Source organism: Phaethon aethereus (genome assembly GCF_964289735.1).
Source record: "Phaethon aethereus genome assembly, chromosome: 2".
Taxonomy (NCBI): domain Eukaryota; kingdom Metazoa; phylum Chordata; class Aves; order Phaethontiformes; family Phaethontidae; genus Phaethon; species Phaethon aethereus.
In genome coordinates, this window is record NC_138582.1 from 12,930,823 (window position 1) to 12,948,757 (window position 17,935).

The window sequence follows — 17,935 nt, forward strand, 5'->3', positions numbered from 1 at the left end:
TTAATAGACTAAATGCTTCATTTCAGAGTAAATAAGTGGAAATATTATAAAGCAACTCCGGTAAAGAATAGCTCCACTACTGAAAAATGCTCGAGGTGTGGTGATCCATGACTCTGACTTAAAGCAAAAATAAACGGCGTATAATGCCACAGCAAAGAAGTGGCTAATCAGTACCATTGGTTTCGGAGATAACCTGTATTAAAAATAAATGGATAAAACATGTAAATAAACAGAATGAGAAAGAACTGACAAATTTTCATTTTACAAATAGACATCCGCACTCAAGATTACACACAGTCTTCCAATTTGGGCAGCTCTGGTCCTGCCATCTCAACTAAAAATATGAACTTGGTTGTCTTAGAGCTGCTACACACACTGTATTCCTTTCTACAGTATAGTCAACATACACTGCTGCTTTCTCTTCATTTCCAGTAATCTCTCTCTGCCTTTATCAACCCCCAGGGGTTTATTCTCAACAGGCCCTATCAGTTTTAGCTCTCATTCCAAAAAGGGAGCAATATAAATGCACACATTGGCATATGTTCAAAGCAGTAAGATTTATTGTGCATTCACTAGTTTAGGGGGGGTCATTTAAAACATCTCGATAGTTACCGGTTTCCCGGCTCCTTATGCTCTTTTATGGAAGCTCTCATCCTTTACTATTCTCAACATGTCAAACATGAAACATCTCCACCACTTCCTCTGCTAGTCTGGACCCCTCTACCTCATTCAATCTCCCATGCCACCTACATTAACCTCTCTCCAGCTTTTAGTGGCATGTTTTACAAAGAAAGAAAAAAAAAAAAATCATTTGAAGACATAGCTTCTAATAAAACTCCAACCTTTAGTATAATCTTAAAAATATAGGCTCATGTGGACCACTGCAGATGAGCCCAAGTTGGATGGGAGTGTTGATCTGCTTGAGGGTAGGAGGGCTCTACAGAGGGATCTGAACAGGCTGGATTGATGGGCCAAGGCCAACCATATCAGGGTCAACAAGGCCAAGTGCTGGGCCCTGTACTTGGGTCACAACAACCCCATGCAGTGCTACAGGCTTGGGGAGGAGTGGCTGGAGAGCTGCCTGGCAGAAAAGAACCTGGGGGTGCCGGTCGACAACCAGCTAAATATGAGCCAGCAGTGTGCCCAGGTGGCCAAGATGGCCAACAGCATCCTGGCCTCTATCAGAAGGAGTGTGGCCAGCATGAGAATGGAAGTGATTGTGCCCCTGTACTTGGCACTGGTGAGGCCACACCTTGAATATTGTGTTCAGTTTTGGGCTCCTCACTACAAGAAGGATGTCGAGGTGCTGGAGCGTGTCCAGAGAAGGGCAACGAAGCTGGTGAGGGGTCTGGAGAACAAGCCTTATGAGGTGCAGCTGAGGGAACTGGGGTCGTTCAGTCTGGAGAAGAGGAGGCTGAGGGGAGACCTTATCGCTCTCTACAACTACCTGAAAGGGGATTGTGGTGAGGCAGGTGTCAGTCTCTTTTTCCCAAGTAAAAAGTGACGGGACAAGAAGAAACGGCCTCAAGTTGCACCAGGGGAGGATTAGATTGGATATGAGGAAAAATTTCTTCACTGAGAGAGTGGTCAGGCATTGGAACAGGCTGCCCAGGGAAGTCATTGAGTCACCGTAGAATCATAGAATAGTTTGGGTTGGGAGGGACCTTTTAAGGTCATCTAGTCCAACCCCCCTGCAATAAGCAGGGACATCTTCAACTAGACCAGGTTGCTCAGAGCCCAGTCCAACCTGACCTTGAATGTTTCCAGGGATGGGGCACCTACCACCTCTCTGGGCAACCTGTGCCATTGTTTCACCACACTCATTGTGAAAAATTTCTTCCTCCTCCATCCCTGGAGGTATTTAAAAGACGTGTGGATGTGGTACTTTGGGACATGGTTTAGTAGTGGACTTGGCAGTGCTAGGTTAATGGTTGGACTCAATGATCTTAAAGGTCCTTTCCAACCTAAATAATTCTACGATTATTCCTGTGCAGAGCCAACCAATTGGGAGCAAAGCAGATCCTCACAACAGCTCACAATGCTTGACTCTGTTCACATTAACTATTACCAGCACACTGAACTTACACAGATAGCAATCCAACAGGACCCGAAACACATGCTCCACCGAGTCTGAAGTAATGGAAACAGGCTTTCTTTAGCTGATGCAAGGAATCTACAAAATGAATTAAAATGATTCAACAAATATATTCAACACATACCAAAAACTTTTTCAGCATATGCAACAGTGATATTAAATCCAGGACTTTGGTAGCTGTTGCTCTGTTACGTTCAGCTGGATTTTGAGCTAGTTTTATTCACGTAAAGGATAGTCTTATAGAATATCTACATATTCTTGAATATTAACTGACACAAGAACAAGTGTTTTCTAGTTTTTTCTTTCTTTGTGGGGTTTTTCTTTGGTTTTGTGTTTTCAGTATTAACTCCAGACTTGTCTTCACATTGCTATAACACTAGAACTAAACAACTAGGCAGAGAACACAAGCTAACTCATTAAAATCCTTTGAATTATATATTTTTAATATATATCAATATACATATATACACATATATAAAAATATATACATGCAAACACATGGACATATGCTCACACACATCCCCCCCAGGCCTATTTATTTACCTAGTTGTAATTAGTCAGTTAGTCAGAAGTTATCTTTAAAATATATTTACCATCTGTGGCAGCAAAGAGTTCATGAAGTGCCTGGGCAAGAACATTCACTACAAAAGAATGAGATTTTTTTCTTGACCAGTAAAATTTTCTTTTTGCCTGATAAAGGGAAAAAAAAAAAAAGTTTTTCTGTCAGTAAATACAGAAGAGCATTCAAAAGATTCCCAAAGAGGTGGTGGTAAGAGCCATGCTCATGAAAATGTACGAGTGGATTTAGTGATATGCTAGATCAGTTCCAAACTACATCATTAAGGAACTTTCGAAACTTGTCGAACCAGTTATCCAGGCTCCTCTTACACTAAATATGGCGGGGTGAGGTAGCTCCAGGCTGTGTGTCATTGCATCCTCTAGTTGGTGGCTGGGGTAGGCCAGAAACTTGAAGGATAACACTCACCTAGTTCCCTCTGTTGACTGAGAATAAGTAGGAAATAACTGATAGTCTAAGGTGACTAGCTGAGGTGTAAGCATCTGCATTTGGTCAGGGAAGTCCTGTATTGTCCTGACATTCAGGGTCCCTCTAAGTGCTTCTCAATCTTCAAATACACTTTTTGAATAATTTACTTGTGGTCTATAATTATTCTAGCTGTAATTAGCCAAGACAATATGTCTAACCCGATTAAAAGCAGGAAACAAATAAATAAGAAATCTTATTATCTACTCATCTGAATTTTGGGTATAAATCTCACTTTAAAAATAAACCCAGCATCAACACTGATATGGTGCTGATTCCTGGGAAAGAAGGATGTCTTCTACCTTACTACTGTGAAATCGATGCAGCAGTCAAGCGGCTAGTGGAGCACTGAAAGGCATCTTGAAAACACAGTACACATGCTCATTATTCTCCAAGTACCACTCACACAAGTGTAATGGTCCAAACCCACCCTGTTTAAGATCAATCTACGTTACAAACACACTGCTAACATGGGAATGTCAGGTTATACTAGCAAAAGCATGCTGACTAGACACAGCACACCGCTCTCCTTAAGAGAAACAAGACAGGTCAGCAAGCACAGTTTTGAATCTGCGTTTTGCCACACAGCATAGCACTCACAAATCACAGCTCCGCGTGCTGGTGAATGCGTTAACGTATGATTTATCTATCCAAAGCTTTGAGAACAGTTGTGCTTGCATGTCCCCAAGTTGCATAAAACTTAAGAGTGACATTAAGTTGTAGCAAAAGCTACCTAAAATAAGTCCAAAATAAAGCTTCACCTTAAGAACGTCAGAATCTTCATAAAGATCTGGAATATCCTGGAGTAAACTTCTCCATATTTTAACATCATTTAAAATAACACTCATTCCTCCACCAGTTAGAGGGTGTCTTATATTATATGCATCTCCTAAAAGAAGAACACCTAGGTAGAAGAGAAAAATTAATGGGATACTGCATGACCATTATACAATCTTAGAACTCAAACCCACTCTTTAAAAAAAAAAAAAATTACTAAGAATTTATTCCCACTAGAAAATAACAACTACAAATTAAAAAAAGAAAAAAAAAAGATATCTTTAAATTAGCAGTCTTAAGAAGGTTTTAAGATGATCGAGGTCAAAATATTTTTTCCCTATAGGTATGCATGTGGCTGGGTCAAAGAACACACACACACATGTCAAGGTAATTTCTTTCCTTTTTTAATCAAGTTTTCCTTATAAAGACCACACTTGTATAAGCTTGAGCAACTGAGTGATTTAAACTTAAAAATAAAGTGGGCACTGATTTGAAGTTTGGTGTCAATATAAACATTCCAGTTGAACTATGCCCAAGGTACACTTTTTCAAAATATTATTTTTCATAGAATTATGAGACAGTTACATTGAACAAGCAGCACACATCTATGACAACAAAGCCTTAAGTCCCAGAAGTTTGTAATTTTTTTTTCGCCTCCTTTTATTTCATGATACACACCTTTTTTGTTAACAGCTGAAGGTGGCAAGAAGCTAGCTGGCATAGTTCTTAAACGATCATTCTGAACTGCTGTGAAGAATGGTTCCTTTAAGTGATCTGCAATAACCAAATATTTTAGTTACACTACTAGAGTCTAAAATAATTTGCATACAACCCATTTTACCTCTTAGATATATAATCCTTCTGAATTGCTAACCTTACAGCCATGAGCTGAACAAACTTCTATTTGATGTGGAATCAAAGAACGGTGAATAGTTACTGGAACAGTAATTGCGCACATGGAAAAAGCCCACATAGTTCAATGGATTCAATGAAATATGCCTTTTTTGGCACATTTCACTGTGACAATTATGGATGGAAATCTTTCTAGACTTACCAGGTAGTTGTGGATGAATGTTCTCAATCATGTAGTCTTTTAAATTTTTTGGCATCTCCCCTCGAATATCAACAAGGACTCGAGTCTCAGTTGGAGAAATCCGATAGATTAGCACTGGACTAGTTTTAGCTAAAACAAGTTCAGCATAATTAGCTTTAAACTGTGGTGCATCCTTAAAAAGAAAAGAAGAGGGAGAAAGATTGAGACTGATTAATGAAAGGGTATTAAACTTCAGATATACAAAATAATTTTCTGAAATACTGTAAAATAAAATCCCCTATCATATTTTTTGTGTTATTTTTATCTTTCAATGAACAACAGAAATGTTTTCAAAAAGACAGTTCTGTACGTCAGCGTAGTTACAATTCTTTTGGCAATACATTTTAATATTCCTTAGAAATTATGTTATGTGTTTCATTTCACTAATATTTAATACATGCCATTGAAAACCTGCAATGCAATCAATGTAGTAGCTTTCTGTAAGAGTATTTTGTTTTCTTTTCATCTTTATGATGAAAAGTGGTGGGAGGGAAAGAAATACACTAATCTCTACACGACTACATGGAGATACCAACTGAGGAAGAATTATAGGGTCCTATCTAACTAGGTCTTAAGCTTAAGTTTCCCAAAGTAGAGAAACAGGAGGCACTTGGGCAGTGGTAGCTGGGTTAGGGACCCAAAAAGTGCTGGAGTACCTCCAAGTCAGTGTTCCCAGTCCAGTGAAAGTTCTGTAGTTTTGGTTCCTTCTCCCTTAATTATTTTTGCTGTTAATGCAATGGTTAATGCAGCAGCCATGGAGGGCAAGACCCAGACAGGATTCCTACCTGCGTTCTCCAGCCACCCAGCTACCAACCTAGATTCACACTTGCTCTCTTAAAAGTTATAAGTCTGTCCTGGTTTTGCTAGGAGAGAATCATGAGATCAGTTTTCTGTTCAGGAAAGCTGCGTTTTTAAGACGACTGCAGCACCCGTTACTGTGAGAACATAGCTGTCAAGACACTTTGTTTTAGTTCATGGCCAACCATGTTATGTGGGTTTCCATAGTGATCAAGGCCTCTAGCAGTCTTGAGAAAGCCAGGCGCTAAAACTAAGAGGAATGGAGATCAAGGCAGCTGACCCAGACTGGCGAACAGAAGTATTCCATACCATAAATGTCACGCTTACCATAAACTGGGGAGTCTGCTGGAATGGCGCTCTCCCTCAATGGCTGCCATCCCTGGAGGGTCTCGCCCGTCACTCTGCTGCCGAGGCCTGCTCTCCCTGCACTGGAGCTGTGCTGCTCGCAGCGTTCGCCAACCAGCGTTCGCTGTCGGGAGCGCGCAGCTCGCAACCCCTACCTGGGCTGAGTATAATCCTGTGTACTTTATATTGCTTCAGTATTAGTTTTATTAAATCTGTTTCTATTTCAACAGGCAGCAGCACAGTTTGGGTATTCTTCTAGAGTATGAAACGTAGGTGGCTGGACCAACAGCTGCTAGGATGATCTGAAACTAAAGATTTCTGCTCACTGAACAAGTGCCCTAAGTATTGTGGAAACATGAGTGTCACTATCTAAGCTATCGATACCTTAACGCAAACCAGTCAAAGCACCTATATCCAGGGAAACAATTTTACAAATTGGGTTCAAACTTTACAGTGGTGCCTACCTCTACTCCAGAAATTAGTGCCATATAAGATATAGCACTACCTTATATGAGATGCTGAAACTTTTTTTTCTTAAAAAAAAGAAAAAAAGTAGTATTTTCTATGAACTGGTCTAGTGAGTCCAGTGCTCAGTTTAAACTAGCTATCGAATCCTAATCCATTTTTTTTTAAACCCTCCCTTGTTCAACTATATGCTTAAGATTAACACTGTACTCCACTCTTAGAACCATAAAATAATATCCACTAAAAACAAAAACCAAAATCAAAACTGGCTTACAATTACTTAAAAGTGTTTTAAGAGTTGAAAATCTGATCTGTAACTGTACCAAATATGTCAAGTCTGACACAGCAAGCTCAGCTATCCTACAGCTGAGATGGAGTATGCAATCAATAATTTAAGAGTTAAAAACACAGACCAAAATTTCTAAGCACTCCTCAAGGGACACAGAAACTGATAGAACAGCTGTATAAATATTGAAAAGCGTAGTTCTAACACATTCTGTTGAAACGGATAATTAAAAACAATATATTCAGTGAAATTCAGACCCACATTAAGAAGCGGTAACATATTGGCTTACAAAGTATCATACATAAAAGTTACCTTCAAAATGCAACCAACAAAATGGGATGAGACAGTAACTTTGTTGGAGACCAAGTGTTTTCTAAACTTGGAGAACAGTCCATCAGCTACAACAGTAAGTGGTGCATAAAGTTCCTGTAAAATAAAGAAAAAATAAAATGTGACATTTTCAGTTTTGTTTCAGAACAGTGGGAAACAATTCCCAAGCTCTCATTTTCAATTGTACGTTAGAAGTACTACAAAAGAACAAACATAAGAGGATCACAGACTTTATTTATAATATATGTGTTAAGAAATACAGTATTTTTTGCCTTCCTCATATTCATATTTAATTCTATTTCCTCTAAAACATACTCCAGCTTTTTTAGACATGCAATCAGATAAGATAGTTATGGGGACTGTGTAGGAACTGGGATAAAAAAAAGGCAAGAAACTAGAGTGGGTGCTCCCTTCAGCCTATAATGTTCTTCAGGAGGAAAAAGAAAATAAAGAAGAAATTTTAAATTAAAAAACCATGCATAAGCAACTAATCAAAAATAAACTGAAGTGTAATAAACTGAAATGCAGGAAGCATGGCAAAATCTTTAAAAGACCAAGCAGTGTCCTCCGAGCAGTTCCTAGTATACTTTGGAATTATAACAATAAATAGCGTATATAGCCAAAATATAAAATAAAATCCGAGTAAACTGACCAGGTTCAGCCTGAATGTATGCACAAATTCCTTAAGTTTAACACATACATTGTTCTCTAATATAAGCAAATTATTCCAATTATTAAAATCTATTTTTAAACAATTTACTGTTACGGTACTTTAACAACATTATTATACTAGACAGAATTTAGATGTTGCTGTTGATGGAGTGACCACATCGGTGGACAAGGGAAGAGCTACCAATGTCATCTATCTGGACTTCTGTAAGGCCTTTGACACAGTACCCCACAACATCCTTCTCTCTACATTGGGGAGAGATGGATTTAATGGGTGGACTGTTGGGTGGATGGGGAATTGGTTGGATGGTCGCACCTAAAGGGTAATGGTCAATGGCTCAATGTCCAGATGGAGATGGGTGAAGAGTGGTGTCCCACAGGGGTCCGTACTGGGACCAGTACTCTTTAATAAATCTTCATCAATGACACCGACAGTGGGATCGAGTGGGATCAGCAAATCGGCAGATGATAACAGGCCAAGTGGTGCAGCTGACATGCCCGAGAGATGGGATGCCACCCAGAGGGACCTGGACAAGCTTGAGGAACGGGCCCACATGAACCTAATGAGGTTCTACAAGGCCAAGTGCAGGGTCCTGCACCTAGGTCGAGGCAACCCCCGGTATCAGTACAGGCTGAGGGATGAAGGGATTGAGAGCAGCCCTGCTGAGGAGGACTTCAAGGTACTGGTGGATGAAAACCTGGACATGAGCCAGCAATGGGCGCTCGCAACCTAGAAGACCAACCGTATCCTCAGCTCCATCCAAAGCAGCGTGGCCAGCAAATTGACAGAGGTGATTCTGCCCCTTGACTTTGCCTTGGTGAGACCCCACTGGGAGTCTTGTGTCCAGCTCTGGAGCCCTCAGCACAGGAAAGACAGGAGCCTGTTGGAGCGGGTCCAGAGGAAGCCACAAAAGTGCTCAGAGGGATGGAACATCTCTGCTGTGAGGACAGGCTGAGAGAGTTGGGGTTGTTCAGCCTGGAGAAGGCTCCGGGGAGACCTTACTGCAGCCTTCCAGTACTTAAAAGGGGCCTATGAGAAGGATGGGGACAGACTTTTTAGCAGGGCCTGTAGTGATAGGACAAGGGGTAATGGTTTTAAACCAAAAGAGGGTAGATTCAGACTAGAGATAAGGAGGAAAGTTTTTCACAATGAGGGTGGTGAAACAGTGGCACAGGTTGCCCAGAGAGGTGGTAGATGCCCCATCCCTGGAAACAGTCAAGGTTAGGTTGGACGGGGCTCTGAGCAGCCTGGTCTAGTGGAAGGTGTGCCTGGTCATTGCAAGGGGGTTGGACTAGGTGACCTTAGAATGTCCCTTCCACCCCAAACTATTCTAGAATTCCATCATTCTATGATACGTTTCCTTTTACCTACAGCTTTCTCCATGTCAGTATATTCAGTGATTTAACAGCAAGTGACTACAGATTTATATTGTGCATTAGTCCTTAGGCCTTCAATAATCTCATATATCTGTCACAAGCAGTAAAAAAAAAGTTTTCCTTAAGTTTTCAGGGTGTAACAAGGCAAAAAAAAGCACACTGTGTTTCATTAGTACTCCTGGAAAATATTTTACTATTGGATAGAAGCATCTGGTGAGCCAGTATGTGAATGGGTTCCTCTGCCAGCAGTTCTGTCCTGCATAGGTATGGACTTAGTCACTTGTGGCACACAATCCTTACATCTTTTGCTGTGTGAAGGGAAGCTGGACAAAATCAGATCAGAGTAGAACTGTGTAAAATAATATACCTTTATGCTGTCTGAGCTCTTACAGAAGTGAGCTCTTGAGTAGAGGTAATGAAACCTCTCCCCTATGGATTCTTGTCTCAGATGATTGCAGGCTCTAATTATTCCTGCAATTACAGCAAGGTTACCTGCCTGTGAGCGTTCCGTGGTGTCTAATGATCTGAACACTCATGCTACAATTTTTCCACAATCAACATACTAAGACCTTTACTCTATTCAGGTGCCTGGTTTTGATAAATTTTATAAGTTGACTTTTAGCATACTGGCTAATCTCAACCTCATGTAAGAGAATAAAAATCTCAAATGCAATGTGGTGGACAACACGGATGGAAAGAACAGAAAAACACAGGCACACAACAGATCAGCCTCCTTTCTTTATGAAAGCAGGCTAAGGAATATAAGCAGGCTTTGGTTTTTGTTGGTGTGTGTTTTTTTTTTCCCACTAAGTAGCTTCCCAGCTGTGAAAAGTCACAGGTAGGGAAACACGGTTAAGAAGAAATGTTTAGTGGAAATTTCTTGCACTAGATTTCTAAAATCAAAGGAGATCTAGGCCAGCAAAGGAAACAGCTCTTTCCAGCCACAGAACTTCAGCATTCAGAGCAAAATGTGAATTTGCTTAACCCCATTATACAGATGGGAAACTCAAAAGGCTTAAGAACATCATTCACACCCTCAGGAAAGATGCAAGCTAAAACACTGTTCACCCTACTGCTGGTCAATAAGTCACACTTAAAATTACAATGACATCCACAAATGTGTAAAGTTTAAAAACAAATCTCAAAGCAAAATATGTACTTCTGCCTCCATCCCCCAAAACAAGAGAAAAAAAAACAAACAAAAAACCCCACCTCATCTACATTGCTGGATGATAAATCCAATTGGATTTAGGGAAAAAAACCACCCAAACCACCCCACACCCTCAAAACCCTCCTCCTCTCCAAACTCCCAATCTTTCCAGTACCCATGAGTGATTCAGTGGCTTATTCTACTAGAGCAGATTTCCTAATATAGTTTTATCCATTTTACATGACATGTAAGACAGTCCAAGGACTTGGAACCCTGACTTCCTCCAGCTACCTCAAGAGGGACCAAGGATGTTGTTTCCACTCAGCTCTTACAGCTTCCAACTTACAGCACTTTGCCATCAAGTGGGCTGAAATGCCATTTGCCTGAGGAGGGTCTAAAGCCAGCTACTTCTCCTATACCTTGGGCAAATACTTTTAAAAGACTCTTTTATGTATGGTTTTATACCACCATTTCCATTTCTAAAGGACCTAAAGATGAGAGATTTTGTTAGTAATGCTCAGAGGAGGATCTTCAACTACTCAGGAACTTTCTCAATCTTGTATGCAGAGGGCAGCAGCATACAGGCAGGAGATTCCTGTCTCCCCCATCAGAGCATATCTGAACGCACTGGCTACATAACTTTAGGCAACAAAGGGATTTTAAAGTCAACAAAGAGACTACAAATTTGGCTTTTCTAGAGAATAGGCAGTATATCCACAGCTTCAGCACATAACTTCCACCTAGACTGGTTTTTCCCTAAGCTTTTTATTCTAAGTTCACAGAGTTTCATAGCATTTAGCCAGCAGTTCAGCATTAGCTGAGGCAAAGAACATTAATCAAATCAGTGACACGATTACAATAGACCAGAACTCTTTCTGTGATCCAAGAAATGATGGGACAGAGCTATCTCTATGAATAGGCAGCTATCTTCTTATTTTCAGACACCTCAGTTGATGGTGGAAGTAGCTGTGGAAATTGAGACAATTACACACAGGCAAAGCACAAATCTTAATATATTTTTTTCCCCCAGTAACTCTCAAAAGATTTTAAGCTTCAGACATATGGATATTGAAATAAATAAACTGAATTCTCCAGAGACACTAAAATCAGAAGCTGCACAAGAAGTTATAACAAGAATTACCATATGCCGGCACTGTATCCACTAGGAAGTAGTCTCCCTTTATGAAAGCTTTTACTTTCTTGATAATTGCATTATTTCTGCACCAGTGCTCCAAAATAGAGGTTTTAAAAATTTATACACACACACACAAATCAACCCTGGATTTTATCAATAGTTCAACAAAGATCGTAACAGAAAACTGTCTTACCTTAGTGTCTCCAGTTTCTTTGTCCTTGTACTGAACACCCACGACAGAGTCATCTTCCTCAAGCAATTGTAACACAGTCCCCTCAATGAATTTTGTACTGAAATAAAATAGAGGGGTCAGAACAAAATGGAAGAGGATTAATGATGACAACATTTCAAAGCACTAGACACAGAAGGAAAACCAGATTTTCACTAATCTCGTCTCTGCTGACACAAACAGCTTTTCTAAATTTTACAAAGATGTGTTCTTGACCACTTTCAGAAGCCACATTAAATGTCAAAAAGTGCTTGTCATTAATTTCAGTTCAACACTACCACTTAGTTTGATACCTGAGAATATTCTAAAACTGTAGTGTTTATCTTAGACACTCTACCACTTGGCAGAATCCCCAGCTGTGCTTCAAGTGCTCCGTGGCCATGTGAGAGATGCAGAGAGGAGTTTGACACCTAATAATGGTCAGAAACCAGGCAGCTGACTGAGTCATCCCTGCTAAGTGGTGGGAAATGCTGACAGTGCAGGTGAGACCTAATTCCAAGCAGAATGCAGGAGCAAGAGCCAAAGTAGCATTTCAACACTTAACATGTACACTAGATAAAAGTGAGGTACCTAATTCTCAGAGTAGTCCAAAATAATCTAACCAACCTGCTTAAGACAAAGACATCTAGCTTTTCACCTCAGGAATTCAGGAAACACTTTTTTTTTTTTTTTGGCTATTTATGCTTTTAAAGTTCTGCTAATGCTTATGTTTGGAGTTTGAACTGAGCATCCCTTACCTCTATCCTCCCAACCAGAGCTATTTGGGGTTCGCAAATTAAATCTCTGTAAACTTTTATTCCTTGTTGGGTCTGAGCTGTTCCCAGCAGTTCAGACTTAGCAGCTCAAAATGGACACACTCTCCCCCTCGCAAATGTTTTCATATCCAGATGGAATTCCACAGTTTGGAGAAATGAGCTAAAGGTCCACATGAGAATACAACAGCTTGATATTTTAGGCTCTCAGAGGGAACATGAGCAATGACTTCATGTCTTTTCTACATGTCAGCCAGCACAGACATTTCAGAGCAGGCAACAGGGAGATTGGCTGTATCAAAATATGAATGGTTATGCATAAGCACACAAACAGGAACTTCAACAGCAAAGGAGTGCAGCAATATGTAAGGTTAATAGAAAGTGAGTCAGAGTTCTGTAGATCTCATCAGATTTAAATTTCTTTTAGAGTTGTCATTTCAGTTATGTAAGTATTCACTTCTTTTAGTTCTTACCCACTATAAAAAAAAATTAACTGACACCCTACCTCTCTCCCCTGCAAAATTAATTTTACTCATCTGAAATAAATTCATATTGCCTAGTAACTAAAAAGAGGATATTAATCAGTAATAATTATCCCCTACATTTTCACAAGCTTTGAGATGAAAACAAAACTTCATAGCACAATTCAGAGCTCTTGATCTCTCCCGCACCTCAATTTAACATGCAGTTTTCTATGCTACAATTAAAATGGAAAGCAAACATACACAAAATGAACATTAAAGACAGTGTGGATAAAGAGGAAAGAATTTAATTCTTGTCACAAACATTACCTTTTCTAAATTTCTGCTTCAAACATTTTGTATAGCTACTGGAGTTTTCCCACAAGTTGAGCAAAGAGGTGCCCAAATTTCACTGAACTTGGAGGCTCAACAAGAAAGCTTTAGCTTTTATAGCTACTAAACACAGTTGTCATTAACTTTAACTGTGCTGAAGTTAAATCTGTATCTTTTAGTGTCACTTTTAGTAATTCATATGATATAACAGATATGATAGGAGAAAGCAATTTTCCAGTTCAGAATAAAGACATGTAAGGTAAAAAGATGATAATGCCATGTTTCCCTCGTAAGCATTATTTGGGGGAGGGGAGGGGGGAGACAAAACAAAAGAACAGCCCACAGAAAACAGCACCTAGAATCTATTCTGTTTCAATAAGTTTCCTTCTCATCTCTTGTATAAGAGAAAGAAGTCAGTTAGAGAGGAAATACCAAACACTAATTTTGATTTCATTAGGAAGACAAGGTGTCTTCAAGATTCTGAAGAACAGATGTTAGTAATTGGAAAGAGCTACTTCCATTTAGTGTTCCTTTGTAGTTATTTTCCTTGACTTCTTATCAGAAAAAGCGAAACAACACGCAAATGTAAAAGAAGCTTCATTTCTAGCATTACAGATAACAAATATATGTCCCTGCGCATTGCAGGGGGGTTGGACTAGATGTCCCTTCTAACCCAAACCATTCTATGATTCTCAGAAATTGTATCAGATTTGCCATTTGTTTCTTAACCAAAGAAGTTCTAAGCATTGCTCAGGGAGAAGAGGCCACTGCTTCTGGTAAGATGCCAAACCCAAGAATCAGTGGAAGAGAATCAACCCTTTAGCCTTGAACTGTTCTCACATGGATGGGCCAGTACCTTGCCCAATATTTAAAGCCTATATTCCTGTAGTTTAAAGATTAACTTGTCCCAAAGAGTAACATATGATGTAGAAGCAATTCATGAGCATGCCTACAGAAAACAGAATGAGTAACTATAGCTATTACTTTCTCTCAGTCTTGTTCATTGCAGCCCTCTGTGTTGGGACAGAGTGAAACGGTTAAGGAATCTCACGGATGCTGGGAACAGGGCTTCTGAATCTTTGGATCCCAGCTGTGCCCTTCACAAGGTGACTCACTTGGGCTCTGCCATAGCTGCCCTTCGGAGACCCATGATGAACTGGCCATGATGAAAAGATCTTCCACTCGCCACACAGCCATCCCCAGACGTTGGGTAAGGAATTTCAACCTCCAAGTTGCTCTCTATGTCATGAATTATGTAACCATTTACTATTTGTGAATCAATACCTTCTACTGTATCTGCAAAATATAAGCCAATAGATGAGTTCAAAAAGTCTTTAAGAAAGATTAATTGTGTATGAAAAGTATTTCTTTACATAGAGTCCAATTTTCTTAAAACATACATGTTGACAAATGAATTTTTTCAAAATGGCAGACTGGAAATATGCAAGCAATTTTAATTCAAATATTAAGTCTAGATAATGTATTTCTTCATTTTCCCTGTAAGCGTGCTTTTTCTAAAAACATAATTGAGTGTAGTACCTTTTGTGTTATATTCGTATTTTGAAATGCACTCACCTTCAAGACCCAGGTCTCTAAGGGCATTAAAACCTCCAGGCTGCAACAATTCTCCAACTATCCTGTCAGGTTCTTTCAGATCCCTCTCTATCACAGTAACCTTTCTCCCATCCCTCGAGAGCACTGTGGCCAAGGAAGAACCAAGGACTCCTGATCCCACAATGATAATTTCTGGATCGTATTGGGACGATAATGTTGCATTTGGAGCAGTCTCTGGCAGATACACATCTGAGAAGTTTACTTCTCCTTTACCCTTTAGAAAAGAAAGCCAACAAAGTTACATGTGCTGATGCATCCATACCATAACCCCGTCTCTACAATGGAACAAAAACATAAGCAGAGAAAAGAAAAAATAGCACCTCCTAAAAAAAAAAAAAAATCAGGATACTTGCTTAAAACTGCCCCACTGATCAAAGATAAACCACTAACATAGTCTCAGAGAAGCTGAAAGTCAAGTTGGTATAAAAGGCAGTAAGCCAAGGCTGTCCCATATTCTTGGTCTATAAAGTAACATACCAAAGCCTTCATACTAGTGAGCTACTACCACAAGGAGACCTTAGCACTTTGCAATGAAAAGGATTCACTGGAAAAGCTACTTCCCTTTAATTTTACTGTAAGTAAACCTACCTACCAAAATAACAGCTTATGGTAATACTCAGCATGGAAAAGCGTCAGCAGAAGCAGCTACCTGGGAAATGTTATAAAGAAGTGGTCCTGAAATGAAAATTCATCAGACAGTCAAAAGTATAGGCAAAATTACCATTTGCATACATTTAGAACTGTTAAGAATTAACACACATCAGATTACGTATGTTAACATATAAACTGGTACCTGAAGACCAGCTATGTTATAGTATCTTCCCAACAGCATCTAATCACACACACTTCAAAGTGAAAAAAAGTTGTAAGGGGAATTCCAGTGCAAACCTGCAAGTCATTTCTCCAGCTGGTAGAATGAAGAATAGAGCCCGATTCACTCTTTCACAAATGCCTCAGCACTGCAGTGCTGACAGTGGTAAAAATACAATTGCTTCAGTGAAATGAATGCCCAGAACACCATCAACACCAGGATTTCTGGTGAAATAGTGTCATGTTTATATCTACAACTCAGCAAGGGAGTGCAAAACTAACTATCTCAATTCAGATAATACAAGAAATTGTGGTAAAGGCAGCCTTTACCAGAAAAAAAATAAAAGAAAAAAAAAAAAAATCAAGAACCTTTGACTCGCAACCAAAAATAGCTTCAAGTTCTTTTGTGCAAGGGGTCAGTGCCCAGCTGCAAATGCACAGAAATACACAGTAAAGGAGCCAAACAGTGCCAGCCCACAGACGTACTGAATACGCATGTCCAGTGAGTAGTCTTAGATGGCAGGACTCCAGCTAAGCTCCTGCCATGAACTAAGCTCTCTCCACCGTCTCACAGAAAGTCTCACGCAGAGCTCAGTGGAACAGACTGACCATCTGAGCTCAGGTCCTCTAGCTATTGTACAAGCAACAGTTTAGCAATAATTTTGAAATAACTCTATCTGCAGTTGTCTAGACATATGTGATTTATACAGAAATATTAGGAAGCTGGTGACAGAATAGCTGAGGTTGGAAGGGACCTCTGGCGGTCACCTGGTCCAAAGCCCCCCTGCTCAAGCAATGTCAGTTACAGCAGATTGCCCAGGACCACATCCAGTGGAGTTTTGAGTAATTCCAAGGATGGAGACCCTACAACTCCCCTGGGCAACCTCTTCCAGTGCTTGGTCACCCTCACAGTGAAAGAACTGTTTCCTGATGTTCCTGGAACCTCCTGTGTTTCAGTCTGTGCCCATTGCCTCTTGTCCTGTCACTGGGCATTGCTGAAAGAGCCTGGCTCTGTCCTCTTCCCACTCTCCTTTCAGGTATTTATATACACTGATGAGATCCCCCTGAGTCTTCTCCAGACTGAACAGTCCCAGTTTTCTCAGCCTCTCCTCATAGGAGATATGCTCCTGTCCTTCATCTCTACAACAGGCTGGCAATTGAAGGTATTTTTCTCCTAGCATAATAATCCTTTACTACAAATCTTTCTTCAAACAAGTTTGATTCTACAACCCCCCTTAATCTATCACTTCAGTGTTTCCCTGTTTCTCTTGTCATCCCACACTAATGCTAATAGCTCCTTTAGAGGCACAGCAGTCAGAGGGGAGAGCAGGAAGTCGTTGCACCCCACATGCCACACTCGAATTAAATTTACCTTTCTGGATTTGGGTTGTTCGACTTGAGATCCTGGGGTGGGTTTGGCCCAGAAGAAGCCAACAAGTGGTAAAGCTGAGAGAACATCAGAGAGCATCCTCAGGTCGGTCTTCCGCTGCTGCTGCTGCTTGGGCCCCCTGAAGCGGTACCTGTACGACAGCAGCAAGCCAAGGGAGAAAAACACTAACACGGAGAGTAAGACCTCCTTATTAGCGTAAGTCATGAGGTCTCCACACTTTTTATACACGTAGATGAAGGAAGCGATACCCAGAAAGGTCCACATCGTGAGGGGACTGCTCACTGCTCCTGGTTGTTTCCTCCAAAGCTTTCCCGCTGACAGATGCTGCCCCAAACGGGTTTTAGCACAAGGTATGAAAAATACACGTATAGAACCACAAAGGCTTCCGTAGCGAAGGGAGGGAGGAAGATCTCAATGAAAATGGATGGAGTTCCACAAAAACCCTGTAGAGGAACAAGCGCAGCCGCGCCGGACTGCCACAGAAGCCCAGAGAGAGGTTCCAGAAACGCCCCAAAAAGTCAGTATAAAACGTCTTAAAAAATGACCGAGGTCCGCACAGCACCGTAAGGAACCGCACACCGCCACACGCAACGCAGCAGGAGCTGGAGCTCGTCCCAGCCGCCGCCCGGGGATTCCTTCCCCACCACTTCCCGCGGGTCACCCCTCCGCCGTGCCCGGACGCGCAGGGTCGGCGGCGATGCGGCTGCAGCCTCCGCGCCCGGTGAGTGACACGAGGGCACCGCGACGGGGCCGCCCGTGACGCACCCAGGCGGGCGGCTCGGGC

General features: G+C 40.8%; 1 protein-coding gene across 1 annotated transcript; it reads right to left on the reverse strand.

Annotated features, from left to right (window-relative positions):
• Positions 1-17,415, reverse strand: SQLE (squalene epoxidase; the record flags this gene model as incomplete). Its single annotated transcript, XM_081996738.1, has 11 exons — positions 1-193; positions 2,086-2,173; positions 2,689-2,785; positions 3,899-4,041; positions 4,593-4,688; positions 4,969-5,140; positions 7,214-7,327; positions 11,756-11,852; positions 14,453-14,633; positions 14,913-15,165; positions 17,134-17,415. The coding sequence occupies 11 exons, from the start codon at positions 17,413-17,415 to the stop codon at positions 1-3; spliced, it is 1,716 nt and encodes a 571-aa protein (XP_081852864.1).
• Between the last annotated feature and the right edge of the window lie 520 nt (positions 17,416-17,935).